The sequence below is a fragment of the Mustela lutreola genome, chromosome 14 (genome assembly GCF_030435805.1).
Source record: "Mustela lutreola isolate mMusLut2 chromosome 14, mMusLut2.pri, whole genome shotgun sequence".
Classification (NCBI taxonomy): domain Eukaryota; kingdom Metazoa; phylum Chordata; class Mammalia; order Carnivora; family Mustelidae; genus Mustela; species Mustela lutreola.
Window position 1 is genome coordinate 12,276,200 of NC_081303.1, and position 22,209 is coordinate 12,298,408.

At 57.2% G+C, this 22,209-nt stretch overlaps 1 protein-coding gene across 1 annotated transcript in view; it reads right to left on the reverse strand.

Moving 5' to 3' along the window:
• The window catches only part of COQ8A (coenzyme Q8A), a 35,832-nt gene extending 17,220 nt beyond the window's left edge, over positions 1-18,612 (reverse strand). The window contains exons 1-4 of the mRNA XM_059145537.1: positions 18,496-18,612; positions 2,136-2,321; positions 1,286-1,690; positions 952-1,018 (exon numbers count right to left, since the gene is read on the reverse strand). Of these exons, the coding sequence (XP_059001520.1) occupies positions 952-1,018; positions 1,286-1,690; positions 2,136-2,312 (649 nt within the window). The 5' untranslated portion in view covers positions 2,313-2,321; positions 18,496-18,612. The remainder of the gene's footprint in view (positions 1-951; positions 1,019-1,285; positions 1,691-2,135; positions 2,322-18,495) is intronic.
• Between the last annotated feature and the right edge of the window lie 3,597 nt (positions 18,613-22,209).

Sequence of the window (22,209 nt, forward strand, 5' to 3'; positions counted from 1 at the left end):
GCCACGTCTCCGTCCTAAAGGGCAGATGGTACCTTGGACTGGACACTGTAGCAGCTAAGCAGCAGCAGATGCCAAATTTTGGAATAGCAACGGAACAAAAGCTTCGAGAAAGTTCCATACAACGAGTGGGCTCTGCATATCGGGAAGACCAGCAGCCGTCACTCAGTGTCAGAGCCCGCACGCGGGTCCAGCTCTGAGGGCCAGGCTCCCGGGGGCACAGAGCCAACCCCGAATGAGGAGCAGGACGGCATCTCCGGGAGGAGCGGCTGCAGGGCAGGGCAGGGCGTGCGTGACGGCGGTATATACGGCGGGACACGTAGAAGCCCATCCTAGCGAAGCGCCAGACAAGCAGGTCAGGGTGCAGACACACACAGCGACCTGCATCTTGCTCGGGAGCGGAGAGGACTACATGAGGTCACAGCAGCAGGTACGAGGGCTTCACTCCAAAATCATCTTGCGACTCAGCACAGGTGTACTGGACACAACAGGACTCAAAGCTCCAAAGAAAAGGCGAGAGCTCCCAACAGCACAGACTGCCCGACAGACCCCAAGGCCACAGCCCCTGCTTAGCCGTCCACTGACGCCTGCCAGCTTGCGGGGGGTCGAGCCAGCGATCCCTGCGAGGCCAGTCAGGGCAAAAAGCCCTCTGGGAGCTCGACAGCTCCGTGAGGAAGGTTGACTGCCCAGCCCTGTCCCGGCAGCGGGGCTCAGTGATAGGAGGGAAAGGCTGCTGCTGCAGACACGGTCCCCCAGGGGTGACAGAGGCAGAGTGGGATACAGTCACCGGACCATGCCCCAGGGAGAAGGGTCAAGAGCATCTGAGTCAGGCACCAATGGCCTCCCCGGGACCCCTCGGGTCCCCACCCTCTCCCACCTCCAAGCAGGCCCCGTGGTGGCCAAGCGGATGGCCCAGGGCAGGCGAGGCGGCCAGGGTGCACACAGCCACCTTACCTCCAAAGTTGGCCAGCCGCCCAATCCGTGTAACCGGCACCTTCCGCTCCCGAGAGTGCTCGCTGAGCTAGAGGGGGCAAGGAGACAGACCGCACGGAATCGGCGGACGGGACGGGACGAGCCGGCAGCGGTCCGCGCAGCCCCCCACTGCTCCGCTCCACCCCCAAAGGCAGCAGCTCCACCTGGCGGCATACTCCACCCAGAGGAGGCCTCTGTGTCCCCAAGAACTCCAGACCACGGCATCAGAGAACGTCCCCAGAGGAAGGACTGACACCAGCGCCACCGGGAGCAGCGGCCACCCCAGTCCCACTCCACCTGGCCCTCCGGGACGCACCATCTGCTTGTGGGGCTTGCTCTCGGGGCGGGCCTTGGCCTGCCGGGCCTTCTCAATGTCCTCTGTGGTGAGGCCCCCCACGGGGGGCTGGTCCTGGTGGAAGAACCTTCGCGGAAGGCCTGTGGCAGCAAGCGCATGTCTGGGGTCTCCAAAGAGCCTCCCAGTGACCATGCCCAGAGGGAAGGCAGCCTGGCCCAGGAGCCCGGCTTCCCTAAATGGTCCACTGGCCACGTAGGCTGGAGCTGGGCCCTCACTGCCAGTGTGATCCCAGGGTGGGGGCGGTGACCGGTGAGGAGAGGAGGTCGCCGAGAAATCTGTAGGGGCCCCCGCAGTCTCAGGCCCAGCGAACTCTGCTTCTGGGTCGTCGAAGCTCTCGGCATAAGGCTCCTGGCGCTGATTCTGACCCTGTGGGGAGTGAAGCCAGCATGAGAAAAGCACCTGTGCCCACCCCACGCCCTACACGGGACGGCCCATGTTCCACCGGGTAAGCAGATCTGTAGGGGAGCTCCTGCTGCTTCCCAGCCCGAAGCCAGGAGACCCAGGTCCCGCCCGTCTCCTGACAAGCCCCGCTCCCTGGTCCTGGGGAAGCCAGACAGCCACTGAGCACCTGCGGGTGCCTTGCCAGGCCCAGGGGACGACTGCCACACTCAGGCAGCAAGTTCTTCATCTGTAAAGGGAACTGGGGTCTGGGCCACCAGTTCCCGGGGGGCTGTCCCAGCTCTGTGAGGCACCCGGAAGGACAGCAGGTCTCCTGAGCCAACGCCCCTGCTGTGTCCTGGTTCACCATCCTGGCCTCGCCAAGAGCTCCAGGCCAGCCCCTCCTGCCACCCACTGCCGCCAGCCTCCTTACCTGCACCTGCCCCAAAACCAAGCCGATCTGCTCCGCAGCCGTGGACTGCAGGGCCCTGGCTGCCACGAGGAGCTCCCCGCCGAGGCCCAGGTGTTGCAGGTGGGTCTCCACGGCCGCCTGGGTCAGCTTGGCAAGGCCTTTGACCAGCATGATGGTGTCCCCCAGCATGGCGGCCATCCTGGAGGGCTGCAAGAGAGCAGGCCAGTCAGGGGGTGCCCCACACTCAGAGCAACTCCACCCCAAGGTCTGGGCAGAGGTATCAGCAGGTCTGGTCCGGCCACTGGACGGACCCCTCTGATGCAGGCTGATGGACAGAGAGGACAGTGGGGGATGGGGACAGGGCTCTGGGTCGTAGGAGACACCAAGGCATGGAGAGGTGAAGTGAGTTACCCGAGGTCTCCCAGCGACCAAGTGGCAGAAGAGGGACATGGAGCCAGATGCCCTGATTCAGCCCAGCACTCTTTCCCCTGGAGCCAAACTAGGTCGGCGAGGGAGCATCCACCCTGAAACACCTCCCTCTAGGACCCAGGGCGCCCTGACCCCAACCCCTCTGGGCTGCCCATCCCCACCGGCTGCCCCTGCTCTGCCTGCCCGCCGGCCTCTGACAGACACCCACAGGTCCAGGGACAGGCACAGCCCCCTCCCCACCCTCAGGCTCCACGAATGGTCCACCGTGGGGTCTGCAAACTGCAGTCCAGCGCCCTCCATCTGGGAAATCCAAAGCAGCATGAAAACCAAGAGCAGCAGGACACAGGACGGCGAGGAAAGCCCCGGAGCGCAGCGCGGGCGGGCTCTCCGGATCCTGGCTGCCCCGCGCGCACCCATCCGCTTCCCTCTACTCCGTAGCAGTGTAAAACGCGTTCCTTCGTGTCGGCCAGGGCCAAAGAGCCAGAGAGCCACCGTACCCAGGGCTGCCTCCCAGGGGAGCATGTGCGCTCGTTCCCCAAGTATTTCCTACAGCCTACACGGGGCTGCGTGCGGGGGGGCGGGGGAATAGGGTCCCAGTGACATGCTGGGGCTGAAAAAACCCACAGAAAGGAAAGGAGCAGCAGGGGACCCCAGAGAAGCAGCCGGGGAGCACTCTGGGCTGGGGCAGGAGGAGCTGGGACCTGCTACAAGGAGGGGTGAGGCCGGGGGGGAGCCCAGGAAGGGCCGGGTACACCCTGGACAAGGGGCCTGGACCAACAGGAAGGAGGCTGCGGGCACAGAGACGCGCAGACTCCGAGTTCTCCTCACACGAGGGAAGGGAGGCTCGGACTCTGAGGACCTCCAGCATAGCCCCAGCGGCCTCCGAACACAGCTGGCTGCCTCCAGCCCGCCTGTCACAGCGGAGCAGCTGGGGTCAGCCCAGGGGTCCTGCAGGGACCCTGAGCTTGGGAAGGGTGCAGCTACTCACATTTACAAGGAGAAGGAAGGCACAGGAGCCTGGAGAACAGAGACAACCCGCCGTCACCTGCCTTTGCAGGTGGAGCGCTCTCCACCGCCATCATTTGGTCCTTCAGAAACAACTTAGTGACACAGGTATCACTGCGCCTCCTCCACAAAGGAGAAAAACAAAGCCAGAGTGGTTCACGATCCTGAATGGTGTCCCGAATAGTGGTCCTGGGGTCTGACCCCGGCCCGCTCTGCCCTGTGCCCACCACACCAGGCTGCCTTCCTAAACGCTTGGTCCACTGGCCCTGGGGCATCCCCTCAGGGATGCGCCCCGGTAAGGCACAAATGAACTGCCTACACCCTCATCAAAGCCAAGGAGGTTTCTGGAAGGTGACCATAGCCTTAAAAAAGATGAAGGGGAGAGGCTGGCTGGGCCCATCACCCGCTGCCATCACACCCAGGGCTCTGGTCTGGGATCCCACACTTTATAGCAATAAACAAAGCTGAGCCCCACAGACCAATGCGTAGGCCTGGAGAGAGAGCCCATAATGAGGGCTCACACAGGGCTCTGCCCGCGCTCAAACTGCCAGCCCCCAGCACACAGGCACACGGGACGCAGTGCCCCTGCCTGGTCAGCCCACAGACCCCAGCAAGAGAAAAGGTTCCTGAAGGAGATGGTGGGGACATACAAGGGTGGATGGAGACTAAGCCTCAGCCATGTCTGTTCAGAAAGATCCTTGCTGGTGGCCCAGGGCACCCACTATACCCCACCGTCCCCAAGTGCCCCAAATTAGACCTTTCCCGTGCTCACCTCTCAGCGCAATCCAGCTAATGAGGGCACGAGCTTCCCACCCACGAACCACAGTCTCCGATAACTCCAAAACCTCAGCTTATCTGCTAATGGATCCCACATCTTCCACAGACCCTCCGAAGACCTATTTAATTCAGACTTTGTCTCCAGGTGAAAATTAATTCTCCCTGAATTTCTCATGCAAGTTATAAGCATGAACAGAAGTGTCCCTAGAGCAGAGCTGAGAAGTGACGTGGGGCTGGTCTGCCCTGCCGGCGCTGGCCTCACCCGCCCCCTGCACAGATCCACAGGCGATCCAACTGGAAGGCCAGCCTCCGGCCCTGAACGCTGCAGACACAGGCCTGGGACCCACTAGAGGCCCGTCTTCACTGCCCGGCTCCTGAGCGCGGTGGCAATGAGCACAGCCCCCAGATGGGCTGGGATTACACCCACTACACAGGATGCTTTGGAAAAGTTCCTGAGGGAAAAAAATGCTAAATAGACCAAAGTTTTTTTAATTCCTGCATTTGGGAGAAATGAGTAACAATTCTCCTGACTTGTTTAGTTCATGTATACTCCTTTCAAGGGGACAAATGAGTAAGTCATCTAAAAACGGTCCACACTGAAAACTGGCTGTGGGGCGCCTGGGTGACTCAGTTAAGCATCCGACTCTTGGTTTCAGCTCAGGTCATGATCTCAGGGTTCTGGAATCGAGCCCCGTGTTGGGCTCCGTGCTCAGCAGGGAGTCTGCTCGGAAGTCTCTCTCCCCCCACTCCTCTCACCTCACCCACACCCCTTGGCTCAAATAAATAAGTCTTTAAAAAAAAAAAAAAAAAAAAAAACCAACTATTTAGTTATGCCTTCTTTTGTGTGACCTGAACGCAGGCACCAGGGCGGGGAGGAGGGCGACTCCAGCTAGCCCTCTGCTAAGTGCCAGTGGGATCAACATCGCAGAGCTCGCTGGGGGGCAAAACCTGCTGTCCTCAAATCACCAGATGCTACGAATCAACACTTGGTCATTTGGGAGCCCATTCACATGTGGATGGCCAGGCCTGCCCTCACTTTGACAAGTATTTATCTCTGGGCTCCTCCAGTCAGTACAAAGTCAGCCCTTCACACCTAATCAACACCAAGCACTTCTTTTTTTTTTTTTTTTTTTTTTGAGCTAGGGACAGCAGGAAGAGGAACAATGGCCAGAAGGCACTACCAAGGCCAGAAGGCCTTGCCCAGAAGTACCAGAGCAACTGAGCACGAGGCTCTCTGCCTGCTTGGTAGGTGGACCCCAGAAGTCCCTGGTGTCGCCACTCTCCCCCAAGAAAGGGACAGTCAAAAGTGCTGGGTGAGCAAACAGATGTGGGGGGATAGCACTCCTGTTTGGGGGTGCCTACTAGGTACGAGCACCAAAACAAAAAGGCATTCAGTGATCCATCCCACATTCCAGAAGGCTCCCCTTGGTGCTCGGGGCTAGTCCCAGCAGGCCCTGGTGACCCTGCCCTTGGCCCCAGGGCGCCCACAGATGTAATGCCAGGCAGACACTTCTATAGTGGGACAGACACCATGGAGAGGGCCAGAGGCCAGCAGAGGCTGACACAGAAGGGTCAGAGGCAGAGGCGGCCGCAGATCCCCCACAAGAGTCCTAGGAAAAGGGACGTGGGGTCCCAGCTCTGCCAAGGCTGTGGCCACTAAGTGTGTCACTCACTAGTTCCTCCCTCTCCAGAGGAGAGAGCTCTGGGTGGCTCCCCTTTTTGGTCCTAACACGCTAAACTGCCATAAAGGATGGAAATAAAGAGCTTATCTGGAGAAAGAACAGAAATTGACACAGCTCACCACCCCCAGGGACAGAGGCTGGAAAACACATTCCCCAAGTTCCGAGAATGCGCCAATGACCCCTCATTCTCTGACATTCCTGGGGCTCTCAGGACACGAGCTCACTCCTGGTAGAGGACAGACTCACCGTGGGTCACTCGCCTCTCCTCTTGAGGGGCCCGCGGGCTGGAGACCTGGTGGGGATGTACCAAGCCAGGGATGGATCACCTTTGTGGCTCTAAAACATGGCGTGGCCAAGCAGCTCGGACTGACCAAAGCCAGGGTAGTTCTATTTCCGAAGGCGCACACCCCGAGGGGCCCCGAAGCCTCAGGGTGCCTGGGAGAAGGACCCCAAAGGAAAACTCTTTGTCTTGGGGATGCGTGCAGCTTCATCCAGCCATCTGCCCCATACACGTCACCCCCACGACATCCCCATGTCCCATGGGCATCAAAGGGCCCTCACCTCCCCCCCATCACTCTCCCGGACTCCCCATCCTGAGGAATGTGACCACCACCCACTCCTCACCTCCGCTGACTCCCTGGCCGCTCCGAGCAGGAGGACTGCCCCAGCCCCAAGCTGACCCTCCTGCCCCCAGCCCCCGGCCCCTGCTCCCAAACCACTTCCAAGCTCTCCGAGGTTCCTAAGGGGCTGAAAGAACTCTCGGGACCTGGCCACCCCACAGCCCAGTCCATCTCCCTGTTCTCTGCACTCACTGTGTCCCAGTCAGGCCAGACCAGCCCTCTTGCCGGCCTCAGCCCAGGAGCCAGGAGCACACTTTCCTCCCCATCCCCGCTCCGGGCCCAAATATCATCTCTTCTGGGACACCCTCCCCCAACACGTCCCACCCCAAAAACCCACACACGCACCCCCTGCCCGTCCCCCAGCCTGTCCTTCCCCCAGCACAGCAGTGCGGGCTGTAAATCTGTCTGAGTCACTGCTCCTCCCCGAGGGGCTGTTGGCCAGAACCACACCTCTCTTTCCCGCGCCGTCTCCGGCTCCCAGCTCCCTACTCAACACAGAGCAGGCAGGTCATAAATACTCGGAAACAGAATGAACTCAACAGGTCTCTGGAAGGCTCAAACAAGCTGCCGTGTGTGGGACGGGCTCACACCTGCTGGCTGTTTTATCTAGATCCAGAATCAGAGGCCCCTGGGGAGTGTGGCCGGAGGCAGGGTGCTCAGGCTTCAGCGGGAAGCAGAGCCCCCCAGGCGGCTTGCTGAGCCACACTGCTGGGGCCTCGGGTCTGTTGTGGGCCTGGAAACCTGCCGAACTCACACATTCCCAGGTGCTACTGCTGCCCGGGCTAGAACCCCACTTTGAGATCCCTGTTCTGGAGGATGAGGGGGAAAGGGAGCAGAGGTGGCCCACGCAGGGGCCTGGAGGCAAAGATCCTTCCCAAGTTTCTCCCTGCTGCCCTTCCCCCAAAGCCTGGCTCTGTGGACACCCTCCACCTGCCCTTTCTTTTCCTATTACTGCCTCAAGAAGCTGGAAAAGAAATGAATGAGCTTAAAGACAAGGAGCCTCAGGGCCACCACAGGCCTTCCCGACTGTCACCTCCCACAGGGCTGCTGAAGGTCCTTTTCCAGAGGCCCCAGGGCGAGGACACCGGTGACCTTCTTCTGCCCCCTCCCAGCCAAAAATAAACTTTACTTTGGTCTGGAATGTTCTCAGTTTCCAGCCTGCATGGGCCCTGAAAAGTTCCTTTATGTGCTTAAAACCTTTCTTCTTTTCTTCTACTCTGAGTAAAAGAAAAGAAACACCAGGTGACTGTTTCCCCAGGGGACTGAGAGGAAGCTGTACATCAGGAAGAGACCACCTCAGGACCCGAAGCCATAAAATTCTGCGGCTGTGCCCTTCCCCTCGGCCATCCAAATCATGTCCAGGGGCCAGTACTGGAGTCTCGCAGGGGCTCTAGGCCTCGGGCCAGTGAGGGTGGTGAGGGCCACCCAGGGTCTCACCCGCAACTTGAGAAACAGCCTCCCGTGCTGGCAACTTAACACACCAGGAAGGATCAGGAAGACACAGAGACAAACAGCCCCAGCTGTCTGTCACCCGGCAGCAGGGTCTGGAGTTGCCTTCCTGCTGGGGGATAGGCTATTAGGGCCCCACAGTCCCCACAGCTGCCAGTCACCCCCAGAAGCCCCCAAACCTGCACATCGCCCAGGAAGTCCCCCCTTCCCCCACAGAAAGCCGGCCTCGGGACAGCTTCCAGGCTGAGGACCTTGGAAGCTGCTTCTAGACCGGAGGGCTCTTTCTTGGAGCTGGTGAGAAGCGCAAATGCGTGTGCTAGCACACACAAGGGCTTGCTGGGCAGCAGGCACTCGGACTGTCACCGGGTCCCCAGATGTCCCCATGCTGCAGTGCACTAACCACAGCTGCTATCCCTGAGACTCTACCATCCACCGGGCTGTAAGCTAAGTGTTCCCTCAATCATTCTTACAAGCTCGGTGCTGTTACCATGTCCATGTTTGAGATGAAGGCACTAAGGTACAGAGAGGTTCCGTAACTTGGTTAAAGTCACACAGCTTGTAAGAACTGGAGCCAGGAAAGACTTGAGTCTGTTGGCTTTAATAGGTAAGAGGAAAACCCAAGCTGAAGAGCGCTGGGTACCCTGGACGGTAACTCCCGGGAGATTAGCACGCTCTCAGGCTTCCCAGGGTGCTGCCTCCAGGTGGGCACTGGGCCGGGGTGGGTGGCTCATCGAAGCAGCAGGAGAAGCTCCCCCCTTTAAGGACACCCAGGGCTCTGGTGCACAGGGAGTGGGTTGGGGGGGGGAGGGGTCCTGAGCAGTGCCTCCTCCTTCTGGTAAACAAACGGAACTGACTGCAAAGGGGCCTTTTAAATGCCCACCCGTCAAGCACGGGGTCCTGACAGCAATTTCATTTTCTGACTAAAACTCCCTAAAATTTTCTGCTTAAAACCTGCAAACAGTGCCTGTCCCACAGAGATGCTCCAGAGCCAGGCGCCCCAGGTTCAAATCCTGCCTCTGCTGCTGAACTAGTCACCCAAGTGTCTCTTTGTGCCAGTTTCCCTACAGGAGCGGGTCAGGTAACCCAGACAGCAGCACACAGGACCCCGAGGGGCCTGGCACACGGAAGGGCTTCATCACTGTGAGCAGAGATGCTCTGGAAGGAGGTTCAGGCTCGGGAGAGGAGACAATCCCACTTATTTATACCCCGGTGCTCGGGCCGGGGACAGAGTCACATCCGACTCCGTCGGACTCAGGGAGGGCAGTCCAGCCTCTGCGGGGGCAGGGGGCGGGGGAGGTTGCTGTGTGACTTGTTGCTGTGGTGCCCGGGGCGTGCTTAGAGGCCAGAAATAAACACCCGCTGGTGATCCTTACCACCGTCAACGCCTCTCCCAGAGGAGAAAACAGGAAGCTTTCACGGCATTTTATGGGAGGAACAGTACTGGGGGGAAGGACTCTGATCCCCACGACCTCTCTGTCTGCACACACCACACACTCTACCACCTAATAACCATCCCCAAATCCACTTCATCACGCTAAGCCCCTGCTCAGATGGCTCGAGCTGTCTAAAGGATCAACAGGAGATGCCCAAGCTCCTGGGCCTGAGGTTGGAGGCAGCACACTCACAACCCAGGCCTCCCACTCAGCCTCTGCTCACCCCCGTGCCCAAGCACGACTCTGAGCACAGCTCGGAGCCCCGAGCCCCAGCAAGCAAGCCTGCCCCTGAGCCCCAAGCCACACCCCACCCCCTTTGAGGCCGGGAGAGCCCTGTATGCAATGAGGCCAGCCTTGGGGCCTGGGAACCAGCTCTGTCCTGACCAGCCGGCCAATGCAGGCCTGCTCCTGGGCCACGCGGGAACCTGTTTTTCACCTGGAAATCACAGCAGCATCCTATCTAAGCAGGAGAGGCGAAGTACCCCGAAATGTACAGACACACCACATTTACTCGAGAGCGTGAGCTGACCCTTAGCTCTCGGGGAGTCTCCCCTCACTGTCCTCATCTTCCAGGCTGGCCAGGTCCTGCCCTGCTCTGCACATCCCTCTCTGGCACACAGATGCCTCTTCTCTCCAGCCCAACTCCAAGTCCCTGGTGGGAGGCTCCTATATCTGACCCCGACTCCTTCCCGACCCACTGATCGTGACCACATGAACGACCACTGTCACTGCACGGTCACGCAAGAAGGTGGACAGGACCCTAGGTGGGGACCTGGAGCTGTGGTCGAGGAGTTTCCTCTAAAGTGAAATCAGGTATTGAAATGGGTCTGTTCAAGTGCGCAGGCTGGGTCACAACCTCACAGACATGTCCACACTCTGAGCCCTGCAACCAGTGACAGTGTCAGCTTCCATGGCAGAGGGGGCTTTGAACGTGGGATTCAGGTAAAGATCCTTAAGATAGGGGATTACCAGCATGGGCCCAACTGATCGCGGGGTCCTCACGTCCGTGCGAGGGGGGACAGAAGCAGCGGCTGGAGGGCAGGTGTCAGACAGGTGGGAGTCCAGCCATCCCCTGGAGGCTGGGAAGGCCAGGGTCACTCTGCCCTGGAGCCTCCAGAAAGGACAGGCCACGCTGACATCCCAGCTCGGGCTTCTGACCTCCAGAACCGTCAAATAACAAATCTGCAGTGTTTTAAGTTGCTGGGTTTGAGGTAATCTGTCAGAGCAGCCACAGGAAACGAATACGGAGTCTATTTTTTTAAAGGAAAAAGAAGGGCAGGCTGTATTCTAGCAGATCACTCTTGGGTCACCCCACAAACAGCCCTGGGTGCCAAGCATGTGCCAAGTGCTGTGCCTGGGGCTGGACTACCCCGGAGCCAGCTCAGAACACACTCCTGTTCCCAACAGCAGGGTCCCGCTGGCTCTCAGGACCCAGGTGCCCCACGCCTTCTGAGGCTTGGTTCAACATCCGAACCACTCCTGAGGGTCCCTGCCCACAAGGCACCGTGCACAGCCCAGGGGCGCCACAGAGCCCACGGAGCAGGCCCCACTCCCAAAATGCTTTTCACCAGCTCCACTCTCTTCATCTTCCAAAACACTTCCACTTCACATAGACTGTTCCAGAGAAATCACTTTAGTCACAAGCGGCAAACACAGTCCCCTTTGTGTGCCCATCACTTCACTCAACTCCCTGCCCTCCCACAACAGGTGCAGTCCCTACGCAGAGCGGGCAGCGAGCTCAGCAAGGAGCAGACATCTCCACGGCTCCCAAGGGCATCAGGCACTGGGCCTTCCACCCTGGTCTGACCGCAGGCTCCGGCCCTTTCCTTGCTGCCCAGGAGGCGGAGACGAAAGAGGCTAAGAGACCCGCCCCCAAAGTAGTAAATCAACATTTTAAATCAACAGTCTCCTGGAGACACAGGAACTCTGGAGCTGGCAGGGATCTCAAGGGGCAACTGGCCTCTCAGAACTGCCCCTTCTGGAAAGCTCCCAAGGTACCTGTACTAAAAGCATCAGCTTCCCAAAACCAGCAGGCCCAGCCCCTCAGGGCCGGCTTGGTTCTTGTCTCAGACACAAAGGGCAGAGAGAGGCAGAAGCCCCACGCTGAAGGCCACCTCACAGTGTGCATGACCCAGAAGGTGACACTGGGCACGCAGTCCTCAGATCGCCACGAGGACTCCCAGTACCAGCCTTTACTAGCCGCCCTTCCACATACCACACCAAGCCCACACAGGGACGCTGCCGCGATGTGTGCATACAAAGCCCAGGGCTTTTTAGAACTAGGGACCTGGCCCAGACAAGAAACCACCCTTGACAGACAACTGTACTCAGGGACAGAAACGGGAAGAGGATCACCGGGGTTAGGTCACCCCCAATGCCCCAGTGCTTCTGCCAGAATGGCCTCCCCCAATGCACACACACACATACACATGCATATACACACAAACGTGCGCGCACGCGCGCACACACAGGGGTTTTCCTACCTCCATGTGCCTCCTACCCACCCCCAGAATACCACTCCCTCTGCCCAATGACAGAGTAGTAGACCCTGCAGAATGACAGGCCCCCACCCTCATCTTCGTCTAAACTCCCGCACCTCTTCATGGCCTGGGGTCACCTCCAGCTGGCCTGTGTGACTGCACAGCAGTCCCGTCTCCCTTGCTGCACGGTGAGCTCCTAGACAGGGGACTCTTACCCAGTTCTCCATTCCCCAAGGGGGCCGCCCCTGGAGCTGAACACCTGTCTGCACCCACGGTACTTGTTAACTGATGGAGCCCCGACACCTAGAACCCAGGGGTCCCATCCCCAACCACCCTGAGACAACCCCCCCCACACACACAGCGGCAGCCCTGTGCTCACAGGGTGGGGGTAGAGGACAAAGACCTGGGTGCTGGCACTGCGTCCACGGCCCCCAGGGCACCCATGCAGGATGAAGCACCTCTAGTGCTTGCTGTCCTGCCCCACTCCTTGCTTACGAGAAATCGAAAAGGAAAAAGAGGGGCAAGACGGCAGGCCTGGCCCACCAGCGCAGAGGTCCACACTGGTCCCACCTGTATGTGGGGACCACCCCGCGCTTTATCACATTTTGGCAGTGAGCATGCGTGGGAGCGAGAGCCACAAACTTCTCCCCGACCTCAGGGACAGGACATGTTTGCTCCGGCTCCCATCAAATAGTAACCGCCTATGGGGCTCAGGGCAATCTACTCCAACCCCCACCCTCCTGCTGGCCAGGGCCAGTGCCACAGAGCAAACACACCAGGCAGGAGGAAGGAACTGCAGGCCTGACCCCAGGCTCTGGACCTCACCCGAAGAGCTGCATGTGTGTGAACGGTCCCCACGACCTTGCATCCAGCCCCACTGATGGCAGGATGTCCCCACCGGGCCTCTAGTGCCCAGATGGGGGCAGTGTGGGGATGGAGGACGGACGTTGAGCCCCCCACTCCCAGGGACACCCGCTGCGTGTGACCTCGGGCACACTCGTTCTCCTTCTCGGGCCTGGGCTTCCTCGTTTCCTTCTGTTCAGAAACCCACAGCGGTCCCCAGCTCCCAGAGACTAGGACCCATGCATCCCTGGAGCACAGGAAGCTGTTCATCCCTGGCCAGGGCTGCTCTGCACACGCAGAGCTCACAAGGTCTGGGAAGAATGCTGCCCTAGAACCGAGCGCCGCCCGGTCCAGGCACCACAAGAGACCTAGTGGGGAGACAGACCCTGGGGACCAGGGGGTGTCCAGCCTGGGTCTCTTCTGCCTCCAGGAAACCCACCACCCTGCCTCTCCACCACACTCGTTCACACTCATGCACACACTCATGCACCTGCACTCACAATCACACCACTCGCCACACGCACGTACTCACACCCCCACTCGCACTCACACACATCCACATGGGCACACACTCATGCATTCATGTTCACAACCCACTCACATACCCAAGCCCACACTCTGCACCTGTACTCACACATATGGACACCCACCAGGGTACACACTTATGCACTCACGCTCTCACACATTCATGCTTACCTACTCACCTGCTCTCACATTCACACACCCATGCACTCTTGTGTACTCACACACCACCTCACACAACTCACGTACTTGCACTCACCTCTGCAAACATGCACACTCTTGCACTCGCAAAGTGGCACACTCACACACTCAAGGACTCACACACATACTTGCACTCACATGCACTCACAGGCACACTCACTTGCCCACCAGGAACCACCAGTTCCTCAGCAGCGGGCAGAAGCAGGGCCTGGTGGGCGGGAGGGCACAACAGGACGCGCGCCCCGCTTTCTCTTCCGGCGCCCCAGCCCGCGGGGCTCCCATCCACTCAGCCTGCAGCTGCCTCCTTGCTCTCCCAGAGGCAATGTGCTGCGCGCACCCCCTCTAGCTCCCGTCTCAGGGCCCTCGGAACCAGCCCACCCCTTCCAGCCCAGCTCCTCCCCCCTCCTCCAAGAGGACGATCCCCACCCAGCTTGATTTTGCTTCACTCTCTCCTTCCAGGAATAGGTTCCCTCTCATGTCCACAAGCGCTCTCTCTCCACCTACCTGGGCCAAATATAAAAATTCCCCTGCTGACGGCTCCTCCCTGTTCCCAGAGTTGCCCTAGGTCTGTGCATCCCCGCTGTCAGCCGGGGCAGGCCATCTCAACCGCCAAGGCGGTTCTAGAACGAACCCAGTTACACACACACCACAGCACCCCTCAAAGTCCCACAGGCACCAATGAATGGGCATAGGGAACGTGTCTGCCTGTAGTAAGGATTATGTGACCATTTAGATTTACTTATTATGAGAGAGAGAAAGTGTGTGTGCAGAAACAGGGGCCGGGGTGCAGAGGGAGAGAGAGGATCTCACAGACTGCACACTGAGCACAGAGCCTGATGCGGGGCTCGATCCCTCCATCCCAGGACTCCAAGATCATGACCAAAGCCAGCTGCCCAACCGACTGGGCCACCCAGGTGCCCCGACATCATCCATGTCTCTCAAACTGCACAACTACTTAGTAGGAAGGGTGAACCCACCACACACAAATTAAATCTTAACATAAGGGGGGGGGGGCGTGGAGTCCCAGAGGTACCTCAACCCCTTCGTGTCTAGAACATCACCGTCTGTCTTCCCCCAAACGAGCCCCTCCTCCCGCACCCCATTTTCTGCAGGGACATCGCCACCCACCCCAAACAGCTCCTCCCCACAACTAGAAACCTCAGCCGTCAGTGCCCAGCCAGCCACTTAATCTGGACCTCCACCCGCACAGATTTCTATACTCTCGAATCCACGCCTCGCATTCCACGTCCCTCCTGCATCCTGGACTCAGACCACACTCATTTCTCACAACCAGCCTCACTGGTATCCCTGCCTGTTCTGCACATATCAACCCACCTTGGCACCCTCCCCACAGCAACACCCTCTGGCCGCCAGACCTTTGCCCCGCTGGCCTTAGCCTCTAAGCACTTCTCTCTGGGGTGCGGGGCGGTGGGGGGGCGCACCCACCTTTCAGGCCCCAGCAAGCACTCTCCCAGCCTTTCTCCAGCAGAACCAGCTTGTGTTCCACCCTGGGTCCCCACAGCAGAGGGCCAGTACCCTCTGTGGGTCCTGTCGAGAAACAGCCCCCGGACTGTGCCCATATCAGGGCAGGGGGCTCACACTCACTCTCTGTCTCTGTCTGTCTCTCTCCGGGGCCCTCTGGGCTGCCGCTGGACTCAGGAGCCGCGGGTGCTCAGCAACCCTTCTGGCCTGAACGGAATTCAGCTGGAAACTGCCACAAGTACAGAGCCAAGCCCTCCTGGCCCCCGACCCCAGTGCTGAGAGAAAATGTGTGGAAGCACTGCTCTGCCTCACCTGAACTCACCCAAACCATAAGGGCGGGGCACACAGTGGTCCCTGGACCGCTAACAGCTCCCAGGAATGAGTGCCTAGAAACTTCCACTGCAACTTAGCAATGCCGAGCCATGTTTACTGCTGGGAAGTCTGGGAAGCACTGACCCCTGACCCTACCCCTGCCAAACTCCTGCCTCTCCCTGCTGAAATCCTGCTCATCCTCAAAGCCCCCCCAGTGCTCCTCCTCCAAGAAGCCTTCAGTTTCCACCCAGCTAGTCCAAACCACACTGAGGGCCCTTACTATAAGGCCCCCCAGTTCAGGGACCCAGGAGCTGTTCACTTCGATATTCCCAATGCCGTGCCTGACGAGGTCAATCCATTGAGAGGTGTTCAGTGAGGAGTAAAAACCAGACCCGCCTACGGTTCCAGAGTGGGCTCTTCCTCAGGGGCAGGGTGTGGAAGGGCACCGACCCTCAGGGCACACAGGGATTTTTCCAGGTTTGGACCAAGTGTAGTCCTTTTGCCCCAGGCCAGGTAGGATATGAGGACATAAAAAAAAAAAAAAAAAAAAAAACACAAGTCTAGGGTTCTCGGGACAAGAGCACAGTCACTATTTTACAATACCCCGAAATGTAAATCTGAGCGAAAAACACTTGGCTCTCTCATGAATCTTTTCTACATGCACCCACTGAAAATAAATCATTCCCAAGTATGAAGAATAAAGACATTTTCAAGGTCATTTCCAACTTAAAATACTCTGTGGGCCCCTGACCTCAAAGCAAGAGGTCAAGGGCTCAGGAACCTGGAACCCCACAAGAACAATATGCTTGCGGACAGACCAGCGGGTACCCATTCGGCTTGTAAAAAGTGTGGGCAGAAGCCCCCCTCTCACGTCCTGTGCCCAGGGTACTGGCCCTGCCTCAGGGTCCCCGGACTTCGCCCATCCCAGAGGAGCCACTCTTGAAGATGTGGACCTTGAACGCCCCACGCCACTCTCTCCCTTCCATTGGCTCCAAGTTCCTGGCCGTTACTCGGCAGGAATGTACGAACTATTTCCAGACGCCACTGTCAGATCAAGAGCGCTCATCTAAATATTCCTGTCTAATTTTGCACACAGCTCTTGTTTCAGATGACAAAGATAATGACTCAGTGTCCATAGCTCTTGGTGGAAAATTATCCTACCATGTTTGGACTTCTCTAAACTTCTTTTTGAGAAAGGAGAAGTGACCTCTCTGTCCGGATCCTTTTCCAGTGGCAACAAAGGGAGCGCAAAAAGACGGCCTACCTAACCAAGGAATGTAACGGGAAAACCCAGGTACACACCCACAGGATGAGTGAACAAGACAGGGAAATTCATGGGAGGGAGAGGCTTAAGATAGCCTTCCCTGCTCTATGCCATAATCACTGTTCTTCAGCTATTCTGCATTCCCCATTGATTTGGTACTTAGAACTTTGGGAAATAAACTCCAGGTTATATTTAGGGCAACATCTAGACTCAGACGTAAAGCATCTTTCTCTGCATCTTTGACACCGATGCTTCCATCGACCACAGAGGACCTTTACAAATGATATATGTGTCCGTGCTGCACGCTCTCATGGAGGGGCACACAGCACGTGTAAACACCCCCACACGTCAGCTTGAAATGCAGCCAGTTACTCTGCACACCCAGGGCCGGCCCCTTCCCACATCACAAGACACAGGAAGAGGACTAAGGCATCCCCTTGTGGATAACGGAGTTGGCCTTTCTGCCAGGGTTCAGAAGCTTGAACTTGTTTGATCACCGTTTAAAAACTGTCCCATGGTTATTTCACATGCCTATCCCCCACCCTCTTGCAAAGTCTCCAAAGACAGAAACCACCAGCCTTCTCCTTTTGCACTCTGGACCCAGCCAGTCACTGCCTTGCATCCAGCAGGCAAAGTGGATGCCCATGAGTTTCTACCTCCTATCGCTCTCCTGTCCCTCCAGGTGCAGAGGTGAAGTCCCCTTGGAAGCCCATCTATACGGCTTCTATCCCTGGTTTAGGGCAGGGGGCACAGCACTACCCTTTGCCAAACTTCTCAACTACTCATAGGCAGGTCCCAGCATGCCCCTCTGGCAGCACTGAAAGACTCTTAAGAGTCTTAGCTCAATGGTTCTCAACCAAGGGCGATTTTGACATTTAGGAGACATTCGGCAATGTCTGGAGAAATACTTGGTTGTCACACTAGTGTGTGTGTTGGGGTGGGGAGCTGCTTCCAGACTCTAGTGGACAAAGCTCAAGTCACCCTCCCACAGCAAAGAACTGTCCAGCCCAAACGTGGAATCTGAAGACTGGAAAGCCCTGTCTCAGGCGACACACAGGAATATGCTCAGACCATCTAGGTCACTTTTCCTCTGAGGTGCACAAGGTCAGGCCATAAATTATAATAACCCTTGCCTGCATTAGTGCAAGGCTGAACAAAATACCCAGAGCCAACGCCAGAGTCTTAAGGTTTCTGCTCCTGTGAACCAAGAGCACACGCTTGTCTCTTCTCAGAAGAGCCCTCCTGGAAGGATGACCTGTCCTTCCACAACAGGACAGCGGGCAGGCTGGTATCACGCATACTCTGGGCTCCTTTGGTCACCACTTAAGCTTGGCAGGCCCGGCTCTTGGGTCTTGTGTCACGCACACCCAATGCCCCAGGAAGCAGGACATGTGTCCCAATGGGCTGTGCCCGGCCAGTCGAGAGCCTCTGGCCCTTCAGGAGGCTGGCACTTCTCAGCCACGTGGAGAGCCCCAGCACCCAGGCCTGACCTGGCAGCATTCCTGTCCCCGAGGCAGACAGGCACACTGCGTGTGGCGGGGGGCTGGGGCTAGGGAGAGGCAGCCGCTCAAGGGAATTTAGCCCAAAGGCCCAGGAAAAGCGAACGGAGAAAAGGACCAAGAAGGGGCCCTTCTCCAAGTACACCCCGAACCCCCGTGAAACCCGACAGCGGGGCCGGGCCACGGGAGCGAAGACCCTGGGACAGCCGGGCCAGGGGGACGACCGGGCGGGGGCTCCGAGGAGGCAGGCGCGGCGGGCGGACGAGCGGAAAGGCCACGGGAAGCCGCCGCGGTGCAGCGGGACGCGGGAAGGGCGCGCGCGAGTGTAAGGCGAGGCCCGCTGTGCCCCCGGAGCGCGCGGCAGCCAAGCGCCGCAGCCTTACCCCGCGGCAGGAAGCGGAGCTCCGCGGTCACCTTCGCGCCGCCTGCGCGCGCACGCCAGCCGCAGCGCCGGCGCCGCACGCGCCCCGGATCTGTTTACCGACTCGCCCGCGCCGGGGCTCCCGGCGTCCGCGGCCCCGCCCCGCGGGCGCTCCCATTGGCCCCACCTCCTTGGCCGGCCACACGCTGCGCGACGCGGGACAGCGTGCTCGGGCCCTGCGCTCGCGCCGTGGCCAATGGGGACTGAGGGCGGAGCGAGGGGAGCCAATGGGAGGCTGTCCAGCGCTCGCGGGCAGAGAGGAGCCCCCAGCACCCCCGCACCCCCGCGTCGTACCCTCGGCGCTGCCCTTCGCCCTAGTTGGGAAACCGCGACTGCGGGCCGCGCGGAGGGGAGTTCCCGGGGCCGGGTCGGGGCCGGGTCCAGGGCGGCGGGGCGTGGGCCCTGGGCCCGACCCTCCGCCAGCTCTCCGCCCCAGCCGGAGCTCACAGCGCCTCTGCCGCCTCCCGCCCTGCCCTCTAGATACTAGTCTGTCCTGCAGTGGGTGTGTGCATACCCCCCCCCCCAATAACCCAAGACGCAGTGCCTGGGGCGTTCGGGTGGGAAGCACGACGCGCCAGTAGTCCTCGGGCGATCTCCAGAATTCTTCCGCAGGACACAAAGAGAGACGCACATAGTTTTTTCCACCTGCAGGCAAACCCAGTGAGCGACCTCTCAGCGTTCACCCCATCCCCGCCTCTCTGCTTCCGTTTCCAGCAAGGTTCGTGGAAGCGCTACCCTATTCATTTTCTCTACTTCCTTCTCTCCCATTCTGCCTGAACCCATCCGGTCAGCCCGCCCCCCGCCCACCCCCAGAGCAGTGCACCTGGGACCTCCATGCTGCCAGAACCAAGCAGTCGGTCCGCAGGGCTCCTCTAAACGGTCCCTGGCAGGTGACACAGCGGGCCACGCCCTTCTGTCTTCTCGGTGGTTGCCCTGGGGTGTAACTAACATCCTGGTCCAAGTTAATACGAGCTTGATTTCAATAATACGCAGTGACTTTGTTCCTCGATAGCTCGATTCTCGAACCTTCCCATGTTGGTATTGTCCTACAATTAGAGCTTTATACGTTACCCACGCCTACAGATGATGTATCAGTGCTTTATGCAATTAAATCAGGCGGAGAAGTAAGAGTTACAAACGAAAAATACACTGTGCTGCCTATTACATTTACCTATAAGGTTTCCTTTAGCGGGGTTCCTTGTTTCTTCATGCAGATTTGATTTACTGTCCCTCCATTTCAGCCTAAAGGATTCCGTTTATTTTATTTTATTTTTTTACAGGGCAGATGTGCCCCAGTCATGAATGCCCTTGGTGCTTGCTCATCTGGCAAAGTCTTTTTTTTTTTTTTTTACGATTTTTATTTATTTATTTGACAGAGAGAGAGATCACACGTAGGCAGAGAGGTAGAGAGGCAGACAGAGAGAAAGAGAGGGGGAAGCAGGCTCCCTGCTGAGCAGAGAGCCTGATGTGGGGCTCAATCACAGGATTCTGAGACCATGACCTGAGGGGAAGGCAGAGGCTTAAGCTACTGAGCCACTCAGGCATCCCCATCTAGCGAAATCAATCTGTCCTTCATTTTTGAAGGATAGTTCTGCTGGTTATAAAATGTTTAATTAAAAGGGTTTCTTTCCGAGGCGCCTGGGTGGCTCAGTGGGTTAAAGCCTCTGCCTTCGGCTCAGGTCATGATCCCAGGGTCCTGGGATCGAGCCCCACATCGGGCTCTCTGCTCAGCAGGGAGCCTGCTTCTTCCTCTCTCTCTCTCTCTGCCTGCCTCTCTGCCTACTTGTGATCTCTGCCTGTAGAATAAATAAATAAAATTAAAAAAAAAAAAGGGGGTTTCTTTCCTCCAGTGCTTTAAACAGATCATGCCATAGCCTTCTGGCCTCCATGGTTTCTGATGAGAAATCAGATGTTAATCTTACTGAGGATCTTTCTACCCCATGAGTGGCTTCTTCTTTGCTGTTCTCAAGGTTCTTTGTTTTTGTCTTCTGATATGTGTCTTGGTATTTAGCCTATCTCTGAGCTTATTCTATTGGAGTTCGATATACATCTTCGACATACAGATTAATGTTTTTCATTAAAATTGGGAAGTTTTCTGACATTTTTTCAAATATTCTTTTTTAAAGATTTATTTATTTATGATTGGGAGAAAGAGAAGAGAGAGAGAAGGGGGGAACAGAGGGAGAACAGGCTCCCCATTGAACCCATGTGAGGCTTGATCTCAGGACCCTGAGGTCATGACCAGAGCCATAATCAAGAGTCAGACAGATTTGATTTACTGTCCCTCCATTTCAGCCTAAAGGATTCCATTTATTTTATTTTATTTTTTTACAGGGCAGATGTGTCCCAGTCATGAATGCCCTTGGTGCTTACCTGACTGATGCACCCAAGTGCCTCTCAAATATTCTTTAGTGCACTCTTTCCTCTCTCTCCTCTCCTTGTGGGACTCCTGTAACATGTATGTTGGTATGTTGGATGATATCCCACAGATTTCTGGGGCTGGGTTCATTTTTCTGTTTCCTTGAAAGTGGATCGTCTGAATTGATCTTTCTTCAAGTCAAGATGCTTTCTCCTGCCTGCTCAAACCTGTTGTGGAAACATGGGGGTGAATTTTTCATTTTAGTCCATGTTTTTCTCAACTCCAGAACTCCTATCTGATTTTTTTTTTTATCATTTCTATCTTTTTACTGATATTCTCTATTGGGAGAGATAACATTCTCAAAATTTTATTTCATTATTTAAACATGGTTTCATTGCCTCTTTAAATATATTTAAAATAGCTGATTTAAAGTCTAACTAGGAGGGGCTCCTGGGTGGCTCAGTTGAGCGTCCAACTCTTGGTTTCAGCTCAGGTCATGATCTGAGCTCAAGCCCTGCATGGGGCTCCCTGCTCTGTGGGGATTCTGCTTCTCCCTCTCCCATGCCCCCTGTTTGTGTTCCTCCCCCATCAAATAAAATAAATGCAATTTTAAAGAGAGATTTATTTATTTGGGAGAGAGAGAGAGCAGTGCCAGTGGACAGGGAGGGGCACAGGGAGAGGGAGAAGGAGAAACAGATTCCCTGCTGAGGACAAAGCCTGAGGCAGGGCTCCATCTAACGACCCTGAGATCATGATCTAAGCCCAAGTCAAGAATCGGAGGCTTAACCAACTGAGCCACCCAGATGCCGCTCAATGTTCCTTTATATATATAGGCAAAGATACACACACACTCATATTCTATTGCAGTCATATTATACACTCTGTTGTTTTTTTATTGAACATTATAGCCTGAAACTTTCCAAATTTGTACACAGAGAAGCATCCTCACTCTTTTTTCAATATTATGTTATATGGACAAGCCATAATTTCTTTAACTAACCTCCCACTGATGGACATGCAGACTGTCTCTACTCTCGCTACTTCAAAGAGCATTGCAGTGAATAACCCGGTTTTTGAAACGTGGTGAGCTTGGACCTCGGTGAGGCTGGGTTGGCGGGCAGAGCCCATGAGTGTCCTCACTGTGCTCAGAGGCCTGACAGGCATGACTTGCTGACTCCAAGATTCACCACACAACCACCCCCACCAAACATCCAGTGGTGAGAACAGATCATTTCCTGAGTGCCGGCGATGGACCACCACACACCACCATCTGAGGAGGTCACCAGACTTGGGAAAATCCAACACAGTCCTGCTAAG